The 16420-nt window shown below is 36.9% G+C and overlaps 1 protein-coding gene across 2 annotated transcripts in view; it reads right to left on the bottom strand.

Annotated features, from left to right (window-relative positions):
• Scg3 (secretogranin III) overlaps positions 1-12907 on the bottom strand; it is a 40234-nt gene extending 27327 nt beyond the window's left edge. Inside the window, exons 1-7 of one of the 2 annotated variants that reach the window (XM_027925975.3) lie at positions 12478-12907; positions 11608-11660; positions 11097-11142; positions 10787-11002; positions 6089-6231; positions 4982-5131; positions 1643-1820 (exon numbers count right to left, since the gene is read on the bottom strand). In XM_027925975.3, the coding sequence (XP_027781776.1) occupies positions 1643-1820; positions 4982-5131; positions 6089-6231; positions 10787-11002; positions 11097-11142; positions 11608-11660; positions 12478-12568 (877 nt within the window). In that variant the 5' untranslated portion in view covers positions 12569-12907. The remainder of the gene's footprint in view (positions 1-1642; positions 1821-4981; positions 5132-6088; positions 6232-10786; positions 11003-11096; positions 11143-11607; positions 11661-12477) is intronic. The other variant, XM_027925977.3, reaches the window with a different exon arrangement.
• Positions 12908-16420: the final 3513 nt, after the last annotated feature.

Below are 16420 nucleotides of genomic sequence, written 5' to 3'. Positions count from 1 at the left end.
GTTTAAAAACAAAACAGTTTCCCAAATGTGTTTTTTGTTCTGGCTTCCTCTCATCCAAAGTCCATTTTAACTCATCTGAAGGTGGGAGCTGAATATGTCTATCAGGAAATGTCTTCAGTAATCTAAAGAAGGGTGAATTAGGTTCCATACACACTTCCCACTAAGAGAGGAAAATGAAGAAAGCTTTTAAAAAAGGTTTACTTAAAAGTGGCAGGTTTCCTTATTGTTGTGTTTGCTTATTTTGGTTTTGATAATGTGATGAACTTAGAAAACATTATGCTAAGTGAAATAAGCACAGAAAGACTGTAGGATCTCACATAGTTGGCCCTCTGTATTTACAGGTTCTATATTCATGGATTCAATTAACCAGGGATTGAAACTATCCAAGAAAAAGAATTACATCTTTTATTGAACATGTATAGATTTTTTTCTTATCAATATTCACCAAACAATATAGTATAATAATAATTTATATAGCATTTATTTTTTTTCAGTATTATAAGTAATCTAGAGATGATTCGGAGCATATAGGAAGATATGCATAGGTTATATAAAAATGCTACATTGTTTCATATAAAGAACTTGAGCATCTGTGGATTTTGATTTCTGAGGGTGATTCTAGAACCAACCCCCTGAGGATACTGAAGGAACAATTGTGTATGGAATTTGTAATAGTTAAACTCATAGATGCAGTAGAATGGTGGTTGCCAAGGGATAGGAGAAGGGAAAAATGAGGATTTGTTGGTCAAAGGACATTAAGCTTAAGTTATAGAAAATGAATAAGTTTGGAGACTATAAGGCATGATTACTGTAGTTAACAATATTGAACTTTACTTGAAATTTGCTAAGAGGCTAGATTGTAAGTGCTCTTAACAACAACAACAATAAGAGAGAGAGAGAGAGAAGAATAAAGAAAAGGCTATTTAGCATATCTATCATCTCATTATGTGAGATGATAGATATGCTAAATAGCCTGATTGTAGTCATTTCACGATGTGTACATATATTAAAACATCGAGTTGTGCATCCTAAAGATAAATAATTTTTATTTGCCAATTACACCTCAATATAACTGAAAACAAAAAAAAAAAGTTACAATAAGAATTGAAGCTTGAGCTGGGGTTATAGCTCAGGGGTACAGCGCTTGCCTAGCACTGTGTGAGGCACTGGATTTGAGTCTCAGCTCCACATAAAATAAAATAAAATAAAATAAAGATATTGTGTCCATAAACAACTAAAAAATTAAAAAATAATAAAGAATTGTGCCTGAACTGGGTCAGGGCAGGAACACTGATTAATCACCATAACTGCACCTGATTCTTTCTAGTACTGTGTACACAGCAGATGTTCAATAATTGTTTGTTGAACAAATATAGGAGTGCTCTGTTAACAAAAAGATCAAATTATCCAGAAACCCTACCTTTCCTGATTACCCTTTCCTAAATATTTCCATTACTAGACTGCTTGTTTTGGAATAAAAAACTAAAATAAATAAAACTGATGTGAACTATTTTTCCTAAGCTTACAGTGTATGTCATTGAGGATTACAGTTGGAAACTGAAAACAGGAACTTATAAAACCACCCACACACTTCCTAGAATTACTATTTATGCTCTGCATGGTCAGAAAACATAGTGGTTACCTGAATCAATACTTTTCAGTAGTGCATAGAAGTTGGGGAAATACTGGAGTTCCTCAAAGTTGTCTTCTCCATAGGTTTTAGTTCTCCTTTCCAAGCCATTTGTCAAGGTTAAGGTGTTAGACACTGTTTCATCATTTTCTCCATTATTAAAACCATCCTGAATTGCTGCCATTGGAGTCTCCAGTGAGGGGGAAAAAAATCCACACACACACACATACAAAAGCCTTTGGTTAGAATTAACACAACTCCAGATTAATTCTTTCCTTTATGGTGCCCTTGAACATGAAATGCACAGATTCCTCTTTCTCAAATCCCTGTAGGTTCAAACTTATTTCTTGGCATGCATGCATCTCAGTTACATGGAAACTGAAAAAGGCGTTCTCCCTTGAGGAAGACCCCCTGAAGACTCTGGCTCCTGTTCAGGGGAGAAGAGACAGGAAATCTTCAATGGTCCTGCTCAGCCAAGTTCCCCCCTCTAGGAATCCTCATGAGCCTCTCTTCACAAAACTACCCTTCCTTGAGGACCAATTCAAATTGTTCATACACTCTACCAAGCGGGTGGTAGAGTTACAGGAAAGCCTTTCAGAATGTTTAGCAGGAGCACAACAGGCACATTTGGGAATTTCTGGGTGACACTTTAGGAGCTGCCAGGATGGATGCATAAAATTCTTTTCTCCCTAGATCTGTTTCTTCTTGGTGTTCACCATCTTAGTGAATTCACTGTTCAGTGGACTACACAGAAATCTAAGAGCTTTTCTTAGCTCTTCTTCCTTTCCCACATCACATCCATCAGCAGCCATGTTGACCCTCCTTTCAAATTTTATGGCAAATTTGAAATTTCTCTCTCCACTATCTCAAGCAGCCTTGGATCTCTCATTTCTAACTGGTACACCACTCATTTAAAATCTCTTCTCAACACTGAATTTTCCATATTGCAGCCAGAGTTATCTTTTTAGTTGTTGGATTACATAGCTCTTTTTCTTAAAATCTGTTATGGTTTAGATGTGGTTTCTCCCTGCAAAAATTCAGGTTGAAATACAACTGCCAATGTAGAGGTGATAGGAGGTGGGGCTTTAAAGACATGATTAGGTCATAAGAGTTCTGCCCTCATGAATGGATTAATATTTTTCTTGTAAGACTGGTTTAGTTTTTTTGAGACTGGATTAGTTCTTATGGAAATGCTTTAGTTCCTGTGAGAGCAGGTTATTAGAAGGTAAGCCTGGCATTTCCTCTCATTCTCTTGCTCACACGCCTACTTGTCCTTCTGCTTTTCCATCACCACTGAGAGCAGCATGAAGCCTTATCAGAAGCTGACTAGACGTTATGGCCTGATCTTCAGTTTTCCAGCTTCTAAAACTGAGCTAAATAAAGCTCTTTACATATTACCCAGTCTCAGGTATTCTGTCACAGCAATAGAAAATGCTACCAAAAAACCTTTTAGTGTTTTCCCATGTCTCTTACAAAAATATCAGAAACCATCCATGGTTCATAAGGCTCTATATGGGCTGGTCTGGGTCCACTCCCCCATCTCAGCTGTCACTACCCTCTTGCTGTATCAGTCACATTGTCCTTGTTTCAGTTGCTTGGATACTCCATACTTCCTTCTCTGCATGCTGCCTCTTATGTTTACATGCTAACCTGTATTTGACCTTCAATACTCAGCTCAAATTACTTCCTGAGGAAAGCCTTTTCTGAGCCTAAGTGCAGGACAGTTTTCTTTTTTATAAGGTCTCATAGAACCATGTCTTTCTACAGAGCACTTACTGCAATTGTGGTTAAAATGATGATTATTTGAAAACAATCTGCCTTTTCCACTAGACCTTAACCTTCCTTGGAAAAAAATTACATCTTTTTAAATGAGCAGAGTATTCTCAGTGCTTGGCAATATAGTTAGTATGCAATAAATCTTTGTTGAAAGAATATTTCATTTGCATTGATGCATTTAGATAACACAAGTGAACAAGTCAAGCATATGGACATTTTAGTGGTGAATGAATGGAATGGGATTGTAGGACCATGAAAATATCATGACAGTTCAGACCCTTAAGCTTGAGTTGTGAGTTCTTTGATAAATCTATAAAGCACATTTACATTCACTAGTGGGTGGATCTTTAAAAGCTATTTTTATAGACGACAGATAGTGGGGATTGGAAGTAGGGAGAGAGATGGAAATTTTTGGGTCATCTAATGAAAAATCCAGACCAAATTTCTATTTTCTTTTTTAAAAATATATATTTTTTAGTTGTAGGTGGACACAGTACCTTTATTTTATTTGTTTATTTTTATGGGGTGCTGGGGATCAAACCAAGTGCCTCACACATGTTAGGCAAGCGCTGTATCACTGAGCCACAACTCCAGCCCCCAAATTTCTATTTTCTAACCTCTCTAGAACAGAACCACCACCATCCTATTTTAGATAGGATGTTGGAAGAGACAAGGGGCCATGGGTCTGGGTGCTTGGTGAAGAAAGTCAAGGGAGAGATGAAGAGTTTGATATTCTCTTGTGGTCAAATTCAATTAGAGTTTTGAAGCTTATTTAATGCCAAGGAAAAAATGAAAAGGCAAGGAGTCCATCAAAGGGAAGGATGAATGGCTAGTGTGGATAAAGGATGACAGACAGGCTTCTGAACTAATGAAAGGGAGAGCAGGTAGAAGAGCACAGCCTAGAATAGGGAGGCAACATCAGGCTGGGAGATGTAGGACTGTTCTTCTGTGGCACAGGATAGAATCAACACACTCTTTGGCACAGTGTGTGTGTGTGTGTGTGTGTGTGTGTGTTGGAAGCAGATCATGACATCCATTATGAACAGAAATAGAATATCAGGGCTGGGTATTAGCTCAGTGGTAGACCACTTGCCTAGCACATGTGAGGCACTGGGTTTGATTTTCAGCACCACATTAAAATAAATAAATAAAATAAAGATATTGTATTCATCTACAACAACAAAAAGATTCTGTTGAAAAAAAAATTGAATATTAAAAATGCTGTGAGATATTTGGGTCCAGTATACTGGGACTATACAAATAGATATTATGTGATATTGTTATTTCATACTTGATGTGTTATTTTATAGTGCAGTGTAAGATGTAACCTTTACTATAAATAGAAAATAATCTGTAACATTTACATTATTTTCCAAGTAAAATTCATTCATATCTTTTACCTTATTAGCATTTTATGGATATGCATTTTAAGTGGGCTAGAAATGTCACATACTTCAAATCTTCTTTGGCATCAAGGAAGGACGAATTATATACAGATCCAAGTACACACATCTATGCACATGCACGTACCAACACACACACACATACACACACACAACATACACATATACATACCACTTTCTCTGGTATTTTTCCAGCCTGATTCTCAGTCCTGCTGGTGGATTTATTAAGCTCCTCCTCATAATTGTTGGCTTCCTTTGAAATTAATTTTTGTAAAGCCTCTGCAACTTCATCTTCCAGTGTATGTGCCTGGCTTTCTGTGATCTGTTATAAGAGGCAAAATATATGAACTGCTAGTCCCATTCTTGTGATTTAAAAAAAATCTAGATTAAACTTTGCAGTTGAACATAAATTTTTAAAAGAAGTATCATTCTGGATGCACTGGTGCATATCTGTAATCCTAGCAACTCAGGAGGTTGAGTCAGAAGTATTGCAAATTTCAGGCCAGCCTCAGCAACTTAGTGAGATCCTATCTCAAGATTAAAAAAAAAAGGACTGGAGATGTAACTCAGTGGTAAAACATTCCTGGGTTCAATTCCTTGAACAAAAATTAAATAAAATAGGAATCCTGTGAATTCTCTTTCTGGACAATCCTTCCTATTACCCTACTACATGCCAGCTGCTATAGTAACTGCCCAGCACTCTGGGAAGACATATCTTTGGGCCAACCACGCAAGCTGTCAGTCCTGCCTGTTGAAACTCATGGAACACTTACTTTGAGAAACACCTGAAAAGTCACTCCTCCACAGTTGCATGTCGTAGTCAGGTAAACTTTGCAACTCTGCAAAGTCATCACCTTACTCAAACCTGCCAGAGCTATGGTGTCAAGCTGAGGCTGGCTGAAATTAGCTTACTTCATGCACTGCATGTCTTTGCTCCTTATTTCCTTTTTTGCCACACACACCTTCTAACTTTGCTAGTTATATCTTAACTACCTTTCTAAGCTCAGTTCAAACACCTGTATCTCCAACTGCCCGTTGGAGATAAGCCATTCCTGGCATCCTGCAATGTTCTTACTGGCTCTTTAGCAGTTTGCATTATGGCCGTGTGTATACTTGTCTAGTTCTTCTGACAGACTGTAAATACCTTGAGGGAGAAGTATGGTGCATACTACTAAGCAGATGCTTTATAAACATTTGGCTACTTGAGTCAAGTGGCTTGGCTTCTTGGCATACTCCAAACTGTGCTAAGATTTGATTTACTTTCTTGCATACAACTTACCAGGCCCAGATTCAGCAGTTTAGAAACAATCTTGTCAAATACTCCTCTGTCATTTTCCTCATAAATCCTGGTAGCAATCTTATGGACAATGTCTTCAGCCGTTAAAGGAGTTCCATCTAGTTGATGAAGGCCATCTGGATCATCTAGAGAGAACAATCATTATTTCATATCATGGTAGGTATTTCACACATCATATTACATTTATAATCTGTACTTTGCTTTTCTAAACTCAGATATGCTTAATATGTATATAGTGGTGTTTGGTCCACATAAACTCTTGGTTTGAAATAAAACAAGGCTTTTTGAGCTAAGAACCTAGCATGATAATGGAAATTCTGAAAGCCCATGACTATAAAAGCTGAAGATAGTACAGACCTCCCCATTAATTAGTATCACTAATAATAGAAATAATACTAATTTTATTTACAGAGTATGCTGCATTTATATTATATGCCATATTAGTCAAAGCATCCTTCTATACATTTTGTATTTGACATTCTATTTCTGCTCTAGGAGTAGGTTGGTAAAATCTCCACTTGTCTTCCTTTTGCAGGCAAATTCCTGGGCTGGGTGCAAGGGAACCTGCTACACATCTAGAATGAGAGATGTGAACTGAAGATTTTTATGACTTACCTGGGATAAATATTTACTCCTAAGTGACTGTGCATCACAGTATCTTTATGGAATGTAGCTTAATCTGACAAGCCCAATTCTCCAGAGAATAGGGAATTTATTTTATGAGCCTGGAATTGAAACTTAAAATATAGCAATAGATCTGCAAAAAGCAATATGTAAATCTTTGCAGAGAAGCATGAAAACAGTATCTTTAGTTTTTCTGGGAATATGTTTGGCAGCACTACTTCAGACTAAAGCAAGGGCCCATTCAGAGGAAAAGCATCAGTGGCAATGAGGCTTCAGAACACATCTATAGGGAACTACTAGGAATCTATTAGTCTTTTCCAATCTATACAATATTGAGCAGATCCAATTTACAAGGCAATTAAATCTCCCTTGTCACTTAGGCAGACTGGAAAGAACAGAATTTGAGCTCAGTAATATTTCTTGTTATCTTGGAACACTTCAAAGAATTATAAGGGTATCAATTTCATGGAATTTTTGTGATGATCAGATAAAATAAGATGTAAAAGCACTTTTTAAATCACAAAGTACTATATGAAAGTGAATGGATTATTGTAATTGTGTACAGTGGATTTGGATTTTGAAATAAAGGAACTACAATTATCTTCTAAAGAAAATGGAAATTGAATCCCTGGCCAGATTCTGCCCAAATAATCCTCATCATATTCATTCAAAGAAATAACAACCTAGAATTTCTGCTCTGATTCTTCCCTTTTCTTCCATGGCTTTGAGGATTTGGATAAGGAATTTCTCTCATGACCTTTCTTCCAAGACTCTATGGTGATATATGTAGCCCCAGGAAGAATATCTTCTTGTTTGGAAAGAAACTTAGGAAAATGAGTGGGGTGATTACACATGGAGGACTAAAAGTTTTCTGTCAGTATATAACTGCTGAGCTGTTGACCAGCCTATGAGCTATGAGCCCTGTTAGACCTGAGTACCAGAGTGACAAAGGAGTAAAAAAGCCCTTAAGGAAAAAAATTAAAACAACAACAAAAACCCCATAAAATCAGTTCCCCTACTGCTTGAAAGGAAATCGGGTTCATCATCTATTTTTCAGGAGTACAGACTGTTATTTAGGTCTGAGTTTTCCATTTGTAAGCTGCAAGTTAGGCTCTTGGGAATACAGTCTGTCCCAGTCTGCAGAGGTGGAAGAATTTATTTCCCTTCTCACTCATCCCTGAGGATCTCAAAAAGGAAGAGCCCTGGTTGCCTGCTGGAGCTGGAAAATAACTGAGATGACTGTTTTTCAGTTCATTTACTTCACAGCAGGGAGAATGTTAGTAACTCACTGAAGAAATATCCTCTTTCCTCTGCTGCACTGCTACATATGCTGATCCCAGGGACATAGGTCTCCCACGGCAGAGCTTTGCTAGATGGGGTTAATAACAGAGCACTTGGCCACTAACCCCTACCTGACATTGATTTCCCTTGGCTCTTCTGAAATGGACAGAATCAGTCATAATGACTTCCCTGCTGCTCATGGAGGGAAAGTCCACCCTCTCTATAGAGACCCTCAGCAGGAAGTCAAACATGGATTCAAAATTTAAACCTTTTATTAAGGAGTCACAACATTCTGAGTGGATGTCAAAGGGCCATGTCCCAAGTCATCAACTGTCCAGTTATGTTTTGAAACCTTTGCATCTAATATAATATTTGACATTCATTTGTTCAATAAAGTTTTAAAGTCTTAGTATATGTCAGCCACTGAAAATAGTAATGGATTGGTTAGTCATGGTCTCTGACTGCACAAAGCTTATTATCTAGTTCATTATCTGAAACAGAGAAACTACATGATAAATATTTGTTAGGTGAATGCACACAGGAGCCCTAAGGCACTACCACATGAGGGACTTGGAAAAATCCTGAATCACATGTATTATAGAAAACACTGAAAAGAAGACTTTATGGGCCCTATAGCACAAGACTATCTGGTGGATTCCTAAATGCATTATTAGATTTGGGAACATATACTGCCCAAATTAGTCTCCTTCGCCCTGCCTTCTGGGACAAATCTGCATGCTTCCAATGTCCTATTCATCTTGGTGGTTCTAAACCCTCTAGTTCTGGGATTTTCAAGATATTAAGAGAAACAAGAAGTTTACCCATAAAATATTCTCTCCAAAATCTTTGGTTTGGCTTCTTTGTGATCTCAAGGAGAGGTAAAATGATCCCATGGGTACAAATAAAGCTATCAGGGATGGCACTTGGTAGTTCTAAACTCACTTGAGATGGTACTATAATGCCAGACAATTTAAAAATGGGTTGTCAAGTTACAAACATATTTATGTCTCTACTTGCACATATAACCAGTCAAACATTAGACTGTTTTTTTTTGTTTGTTTTGTTAAACCAGTCAAAAGGATCAAATCTATTTTGTACAGTTATGCCAGTGTCTATTTATAGTCCAAATATTTTAGGTTAAAAAATAACATTCAAGATTTTAAAATTTCCCCAATTAGCACAGATTGATATGTGGCAAAATATAAGCCATCGCCTCCATTCTACACCCCACAAGCACAACATACTTCTGAACTCCCCTCAGGCTGTGGTGTCCTCTGAAAGTCAGATTTAACTGACAGTTGTTTTCTGGCAGAGATAATCAGCATGATTCTTTTGTTGCTATGGAGCAAAATAGGGACATAGAAAGCTTGTACTCACTCCTAATCATTGGTCTGCAGAATGGAGAACACATTCTCTTCCTCAGTGCCTAGGTACAGCAATTCATTTATTCCCTCTTGTATTCTTTTGCTCAATCATTTATTCATAAATTCATTCAATGAATTCATGAGCATTTAGGTACTGGGGTTATAATGTAAAATTTTCAGTTTAGTTTTGGAGAAAGACATTTATCATAGGTAGTTACACTTATGAATGTAAAATTACAAACTGCCTGAAGGAAAGTTAACAAAGTTTCTATTAGATTATGTGTGTTGGATGAACCTAGAAATGTAGACAGGAACCAGTCTATGCAGACTGTGGAAACCACATTAAGGATTTTGGTTTTTATACCAAGAGAAATGGGAATCTATTAAAGGGTTTTATGAAAACCCCTAATTTGTGTGTTGAAAAGAATACTTTATCTAGTTGCCACATCAAGAATAGATTGAAGCCAGATGCGGTGGTATACACCTATAATCCCAGCAATTTGGGAGGCTGAGGCAGGAGGATTGCAAGTTTGATGCCAGCCTTAACAGCTTAGGGAGACCCTATCTCAAAATCAAAAATAAAAAGGGCTGAGGATGTAGCTCAGTGGTAAAGCACCCCTCGATCCAATCCCTAGTGCAAGAAAATAAAATTGAGAGATACATGGGAAGTGAAAATCAAATTTGATAGACCAGAATTTGAGAGGTGGGGAAGAGATAAATTGTTTAATTCTAGATTTCTGAATAGCAGCAAAGATCACTCTAAAAGGTCTTGTGAGGTAGACACAGATCTAGAGTTCAATTCTGGACATGTTAAGTGCTAAGTGCTTTTGAGAATTCCAAGCAAGATGTTAGGTAAGCAGACAAGTAAGCCTATAGCTCAAAGAAGTCTGAAGTAGTGGTTTGGCACATCAGAATACATAAACAGTACATGAAGCTACAGAAAGGTTAGGATGATCAAAGGAGAAAGGACATACCTAGGAGAATATTAAAAAGAAAACAGTGGGTATTTCAATAAATGTCCTACGGGAGGTATAATATATATAATATATTCTAAGTATGGGAGGTATTTTATTGATCTAATTATTTGACAATTTTTGATAATTTTGTTTGTACAAATTGTTAAACTAAATGAAATGGTAAATAAATTCAACATAAAACATAGATATATTGATTTTATTATTTTTTCAAGGCATCCCTAATGGAACCTTTAAAGGAAAAGTAAAATTTGGGACTCTGTGAAGTGGGGACTTTGCACATTATCAGCAAATCTGAGCTTCATCTCCCAGTATTAAATTTGACTATTAAAAGATTATGAAAGTATAAGAGATGTTTTTAAAGATATAGGACTTCTTCTTAGTCACATAATAGGAAACTTCAAACCAGAGAAAATAAGTTCTTTTTCATCATTTACCTTGAAATTTATGATCCAATCCGCTCTTAGTAGAATCATAATCATCAATCAGTTTTCGATTCTTGGTTGAATCAACATCTTCCACATTCAATTTGTTATCAAATGAGGAACTTCTTATGGATTGTCTTTCTTTCTCAGTCTTTTCCTTTTCTGTTATTGCCTTTAGCAGGTTCAAGTTATCAACAAAAGAGTAATTGCTATCACCTGGCTTGTTTTCTGGAAGAAAAATCCCAAGCCCAACACATCCATTTTAGTTAGTATTCTGATAGTACACGTTATTTAAATTAACATCAATATAATTTCTTTTTACCTGGAGGGTACGTTTTTTTAATCTTGTCTGCCTCTGCTTCAGCAATCTGTGAAACAAACAGGAGACAGACTTAGTTTAAAATCAATGCTTCACTACTTACCAAGAGCCAAACGATTTAATCCCCATGGAATTTAGTTTTCTTGTTTGTAAAATGTAGATAATAATTCCTATCTCAAAGCATTGTTACAGTGTATAAATGAGATAATGGGCAGAAACTCTATAAATGTGATTTCTTTCTCCTATAATATTTGTGAAAGAACTCTGGTAAATTAAGCAATCTTACAATCGGGTGGATATGATGTTGAACTTACTGGGTTCTTGGATAGTCAGTTCTATGTATTATACAGAACTCAACGTAATTAACTGTTAGAGCATAGAAATTATCAAAAACTTGATTTCTCATCTTTATTTCTACCAATTTACTATTATACTCCAGATGTCTGTAAACAACAACAACAAAAAATAACTAAAGCAAAATGAACTGGCATTTATAATTTTGCTTCTGACCTACCTGTTCATTCAAAGGTCTTTCTGCACTTAATTCTCTATTATGTAGAGATTTGTCTAGAATAAACACACACAAATATAAATTTAATTGTGCATTGGAAAGAGAAAATACATTTCTCATTAAAATCTTTTTAAAGCTGGGGTTGTAGCTCAGTGGTAGAGCGCTTACCTAGCATGTGTGAGGCACTGGGTTTGATTCTCAGCACCACATAAAAAAATAAATAAAGGGCCACCAACAACTAATAAAATATTTTTTAAAAAATCTTTTAAAAAAGAAAATAACAAATATTAGGAAAACATTTCTGGATGACCGAAACAATATATGTGAATAAATAATATAAGACAACAAGTATCAATATTTCCTTGTTTATGATCTTGGTATTATTTCCTGAGTTAATAGAATCACACTCCCTCCCACCCCCATCAGAAATTTAACACATAGTTCTGACACTTGGCTTCCCAGCTTTTCTCAACTAGAGAGGGCATAATTTGGATTGGCATTATTGGCATATTAAAAGCTCTTTCATCATATACTGCACCTGTTATGAATAGAGTATCTGAAAAGAGTTGTAAAACAACAAACAAACAAACAAAAAGCCACTTTAGGTGGAAAAGCTACTCCCTCCTCCCACTTTGAAAATAACATCTTTTAAAACACCCATATTATTTCTCTATCTTTCAAAATAAAGTGGGTGGTGGTAAATCTGTCTTCCGTTTGGTTCTAAATTCAAACTGACTTGCCTGTCAACATGCACGGATATGATTTGATCAGAAAACGAAGCAGGGTGATTTACAGCTCTCGGATCATACCAAGCTTTATCTTTTCGTGGCGAAATGAAAGGAAGGTGGGAAGAAGGAAAGTGTCCACACATACCTTGGCTGCCTCCCAGTGTGGGGAAAGCTTGAATTGGGGTGCTGTGGAGCACCAACACCAGAATCCAAGTGCCGGTCCAAAGGAACCCCATTCTTCCACTCTTGGCTTCAGAAACAGCCTGGCGCCAGGCTCCCGGCGCTGGAGCTTTTGTTATGAATGAAAAGAGGAGTAAAAAGCTGGAAGGACCAAGAGGGCGGGTGCGGGGAGGGAGAGTGGCAGGGACCGGAGGCCTGGGGAGCTCGGCGTCGCTCGGAGTGAAGGGAATTGACGGACTCGGGCGCTCGGGAGCCGGGTCTCCAGGTGGAAGAGAGCGCTGTCCGCTCGTGGGTGCTGAAGTTCCTGTGACGCGGGGCCAGCCGCGGGTCGGCTAGGGCGTAGCTTTACTCTGGCTCCCTCCCGGAAAGGAAGTGAGGGAGGAGGCGCATGCTCCATGCAAGCCAGAGGCGGGAAGGGATGGCGTCAGCGACTCCGGGGCTACTCCAGTGCCTGCCTCGGGAGTGGAACGGGGGAGGGGCGAAAGACCCGCTAGCGTATTTTCTGTGCCGCAGTCCTGGGGGTGCTTCTGCGCCCAGGAACAGCCGGATTGCTGTAAGCTTGACATCATTGTCGTAACCTTCCATGTAACCTTACTTCAAGGACTAAATGCCTTCTCCACCCGTGCACCTGCCAAGGAGAGTTAGATAACCTTCGGCAAAAGAGTTTTGCTTTGGGATTCTTCTTCTGGTATAACTGCTCCAGAATCTCTTCTTTCCGTTTCACCTACTGTATCAAAAGGTAGATATAATTCTATTGTCCTTAGAAAAGCCCTGCCTTTCGTGACTTGTGTTGACACCGAACAACTCTTGATGTTCTTGGTCTTAGCTCCACAGTCTTTTATCTTAATTTCATTTTTCTTATAGTGCTGGGGATCCAAGTCAGGGCCTTGTGCATGCTAGGCAAATACTCTACCCCTGAGCTACGCCCTCAGCCCCTTGTGGAGTCTTGGGAAATTCAAGGAACTTTCTGATGTTGAAGGAAAAATCAGTAATATGTTCTCACTCTTCCTGATGCTAAAACAATAAATCATTGCCTGTCCATTCCTGAGTAGATGAGCAGCAATGGGCCAATTTTATTCTCCTTTTCCCAACCAAGTGGGAGAAAAACAAAACAAAACAACAACAACAAAAACTGCACTTCTGTAAAATTCTTCCCCAGGTTGCAGGTCTCAATTATGCCTGAGGACTTTGCTGTTCAAGGGGGTTTTTGAAGAGAAGGGACATCCATGAAAAGCGTTTTTCACCATAAGTCTAGAGGTTCTTCCTATATTCTGAGACTAATCCCAGAAGCCTATGATTATTGCATACAAGGAGAAATCCAAAGAGTTTTAAGTAATGAATACAAGCAACATAATGTGAGCAGGGTGCTGAGCAAGCTCTTTAGTCTCTAATTTTTTAAACAGAACTTGGATCCTTTCCTTTGAGCCATGGCTTGCTGGGAACCAGTGTGAATAATGACCAAAGAGAAGGATTCAGCACAATCAAGCCTTTGATTTCTGTACCCCTGCTTTTCAAGGAGCAAGTTAGTTATTCAAGTACCTAAAAACAAACAGACAACCAAGCTGACAAACAAATCTCCTTCATTTTGAAGGTTTTTGAGTTTGGAGGTCATTCAAATATTTCCTTAAAGAATCTAAAAAGTACTGCTTTTTAAAATTTCCATGTGAATCTTTTTTTAATTAACACATAAAAATTGTACTTATTTTGGGGGTTATGGAGTCCTACTAAATCTAATGGTTACATCAAATAGCTCTTTTTTTCACAGTAATAACATAATATTATTATCCTAGTATACTGCATTCTTAAAAATTAGGCCATATTATAAAATCCCAGCTAAGTGAAGGGCAAATTTCCTTGGTTTCTTCTTCTTTAAAATGGAAATGTAGGGTTGTGGACTCAGTGGCAGAGCACTTGCCAGCATATGTGATGCACTGGGTACAATCTCAGTACTGTGTCTATAGTGTACTTACACATATCAATAAATAAAATAAAGGTCCATTGACAACTAAAAAATATTTTAAAAAATGGAGATATAGGCTGTTTACCTCCCACTGGTATTGTGGAGACCAAATGGGTACATGTTTTGAACAAGTCATTTTTATGCTGAGATTTTTGACACAGCCTAAAAAAAATGTCATGAAATGTTTTCAGAAGATTTTTTTTTTGTGGCAACTGAAAGAAATGTTGCCACCAAAAGAAATAGCATCCAATATTATGTAAAATAGTCATTTACTAAATCTGAGACTTACTCTGTCACTGACAATCCCTTAGTCTTCCTTTATCCTTGTACCACTCCTGATTCATCTCTCCCCTACTCTATATTTGCAATTGGGAGACTCAGGAGAAGAATGAAGATAAGTGATGGCTATTAAGTATGTTTCATTTCTTATCCCCAAAAGAAAAAGTATACTTCATTTTTCTTTGCTATTTGGGCTCAAAGTTATTATGTTAAATGGACACTTAATTTGGGAATGTTATGTTTTTGATTAAATGTATTGTGAAGAACTGAGTAAACTAAGAAGCTTGATTTAGTTTACATTCTTTAGTCTTAAAGGTTATCCCACTGGACTTAGTATAAATCTATAAATGGAGTCAAGCCAAATTTCATTTATTCATTCATACACTTAACAGATATTTATTGAGCACTTGAAATGTACCAGATATAGATAGATGCTGGGTATACAGACAATTAAAATGTTGATATCTGCTGGTCTTATAACCTACTAGAGAAAATATTGTGTTTATAACAACACCTATTTAGTAAATAGGTTTCATGTGCAACACGCTGATCTTCTTTAAATATAAGTGAACAAATACTCAATTACATGTGCAAAGTTCAGATGGAATCTAAATGATGGATTTCTTTCAAAAAGAAGATGGCTCATGTATAAATGATAAAAGATTAAAATGTTTTATTCTTATAAGTAAGTACACTATAGACATTAAAAAACATTTTAAAAATTGAAAATTACAAGATGAGTGCATTGACACAGATCAAATGATTGTGAAATAGTGTAGAATGCTCAGTGAGTCTGTCAATGTTGCTTATGTACTTGTCAACACACAAGTAGATCAACTGTTATGTGCTCATTGCTGGTGGGAAGATGCCTTCTGAGCTGAAACTTGAAGATACATTTAAAAGATGTTTTTGTTTATTATAGAAAAATTATTAATCATTATTGCATATTTTATTACATAAAATTTCAAACACAAAAGAAGATAAAATCTTGAAATGTGTACCCATGAATCTATTACCCAACTTCAATAATCATCGATCCATGTCCACTCATTTTATATACCGAGGCACTTCATACTCCCAATGAATTATTTACTCAGAAAAGCCCAGAGGGCATGTCATTTCATCCATCAATGTGTCAGTATGTTTATATAAAAGACAAGGGTTATTTTTTCCAACATTATTGTAATACCTTTAACCTACCTCATAAGAATAATACTGCCTTAGAATCATCAAATATCCTGTCAGAGTTTAAATTTCCCCACTTTCCTTACAAATATTTTTACAGTTGGTTTGCTTGGACCAGGATCTAAACAAGGCCATGCATTGCATTTGGTTGGCATGTGAGAAATACATAGAGGTGCAAGACTGAAGAGACAGGTATTTTCAAGGTTTGCTTTAACTTCCCCAGAAAAGTTAATTGCTTCCTTGGGATAGTGTGTACACTTTCAATATAGTTTGTATTCCATTATGCTGCTTTTTGTAAATGCTTTTTTCCTCCTTATTTTAAAAAATAGTACTATAAAAGACCCTATATTCAATCCCAAGTACTGGGGGGAAAAAAACCTATAGACACACCCACACATGCATATACATTGAGGGAAAATTCCTGAAAATACAGATAAACAAAATGCTAACTTTTGATCTTTGTCTTTTTGGTCCACATTTTTTG

Source organism: Marmota flaviventris, chromosome 2 (genome assembly GCF_047511675.1).
Source record: "Marmota flaviventris isolate mMarFla1 chromosome 2, mMarFla1.hap1, whole genome shotgun sequence".
NCBI lineage: Eukaryota > Metazoa > Chordata > Mammalia > Rodentia > Sciuridae > Marmota > Marmota flaviventris.
Note: the sequence above shows the minus strand (reverse complement) of the source record. Positions and strands in the feature narration are given on the sequence as shown.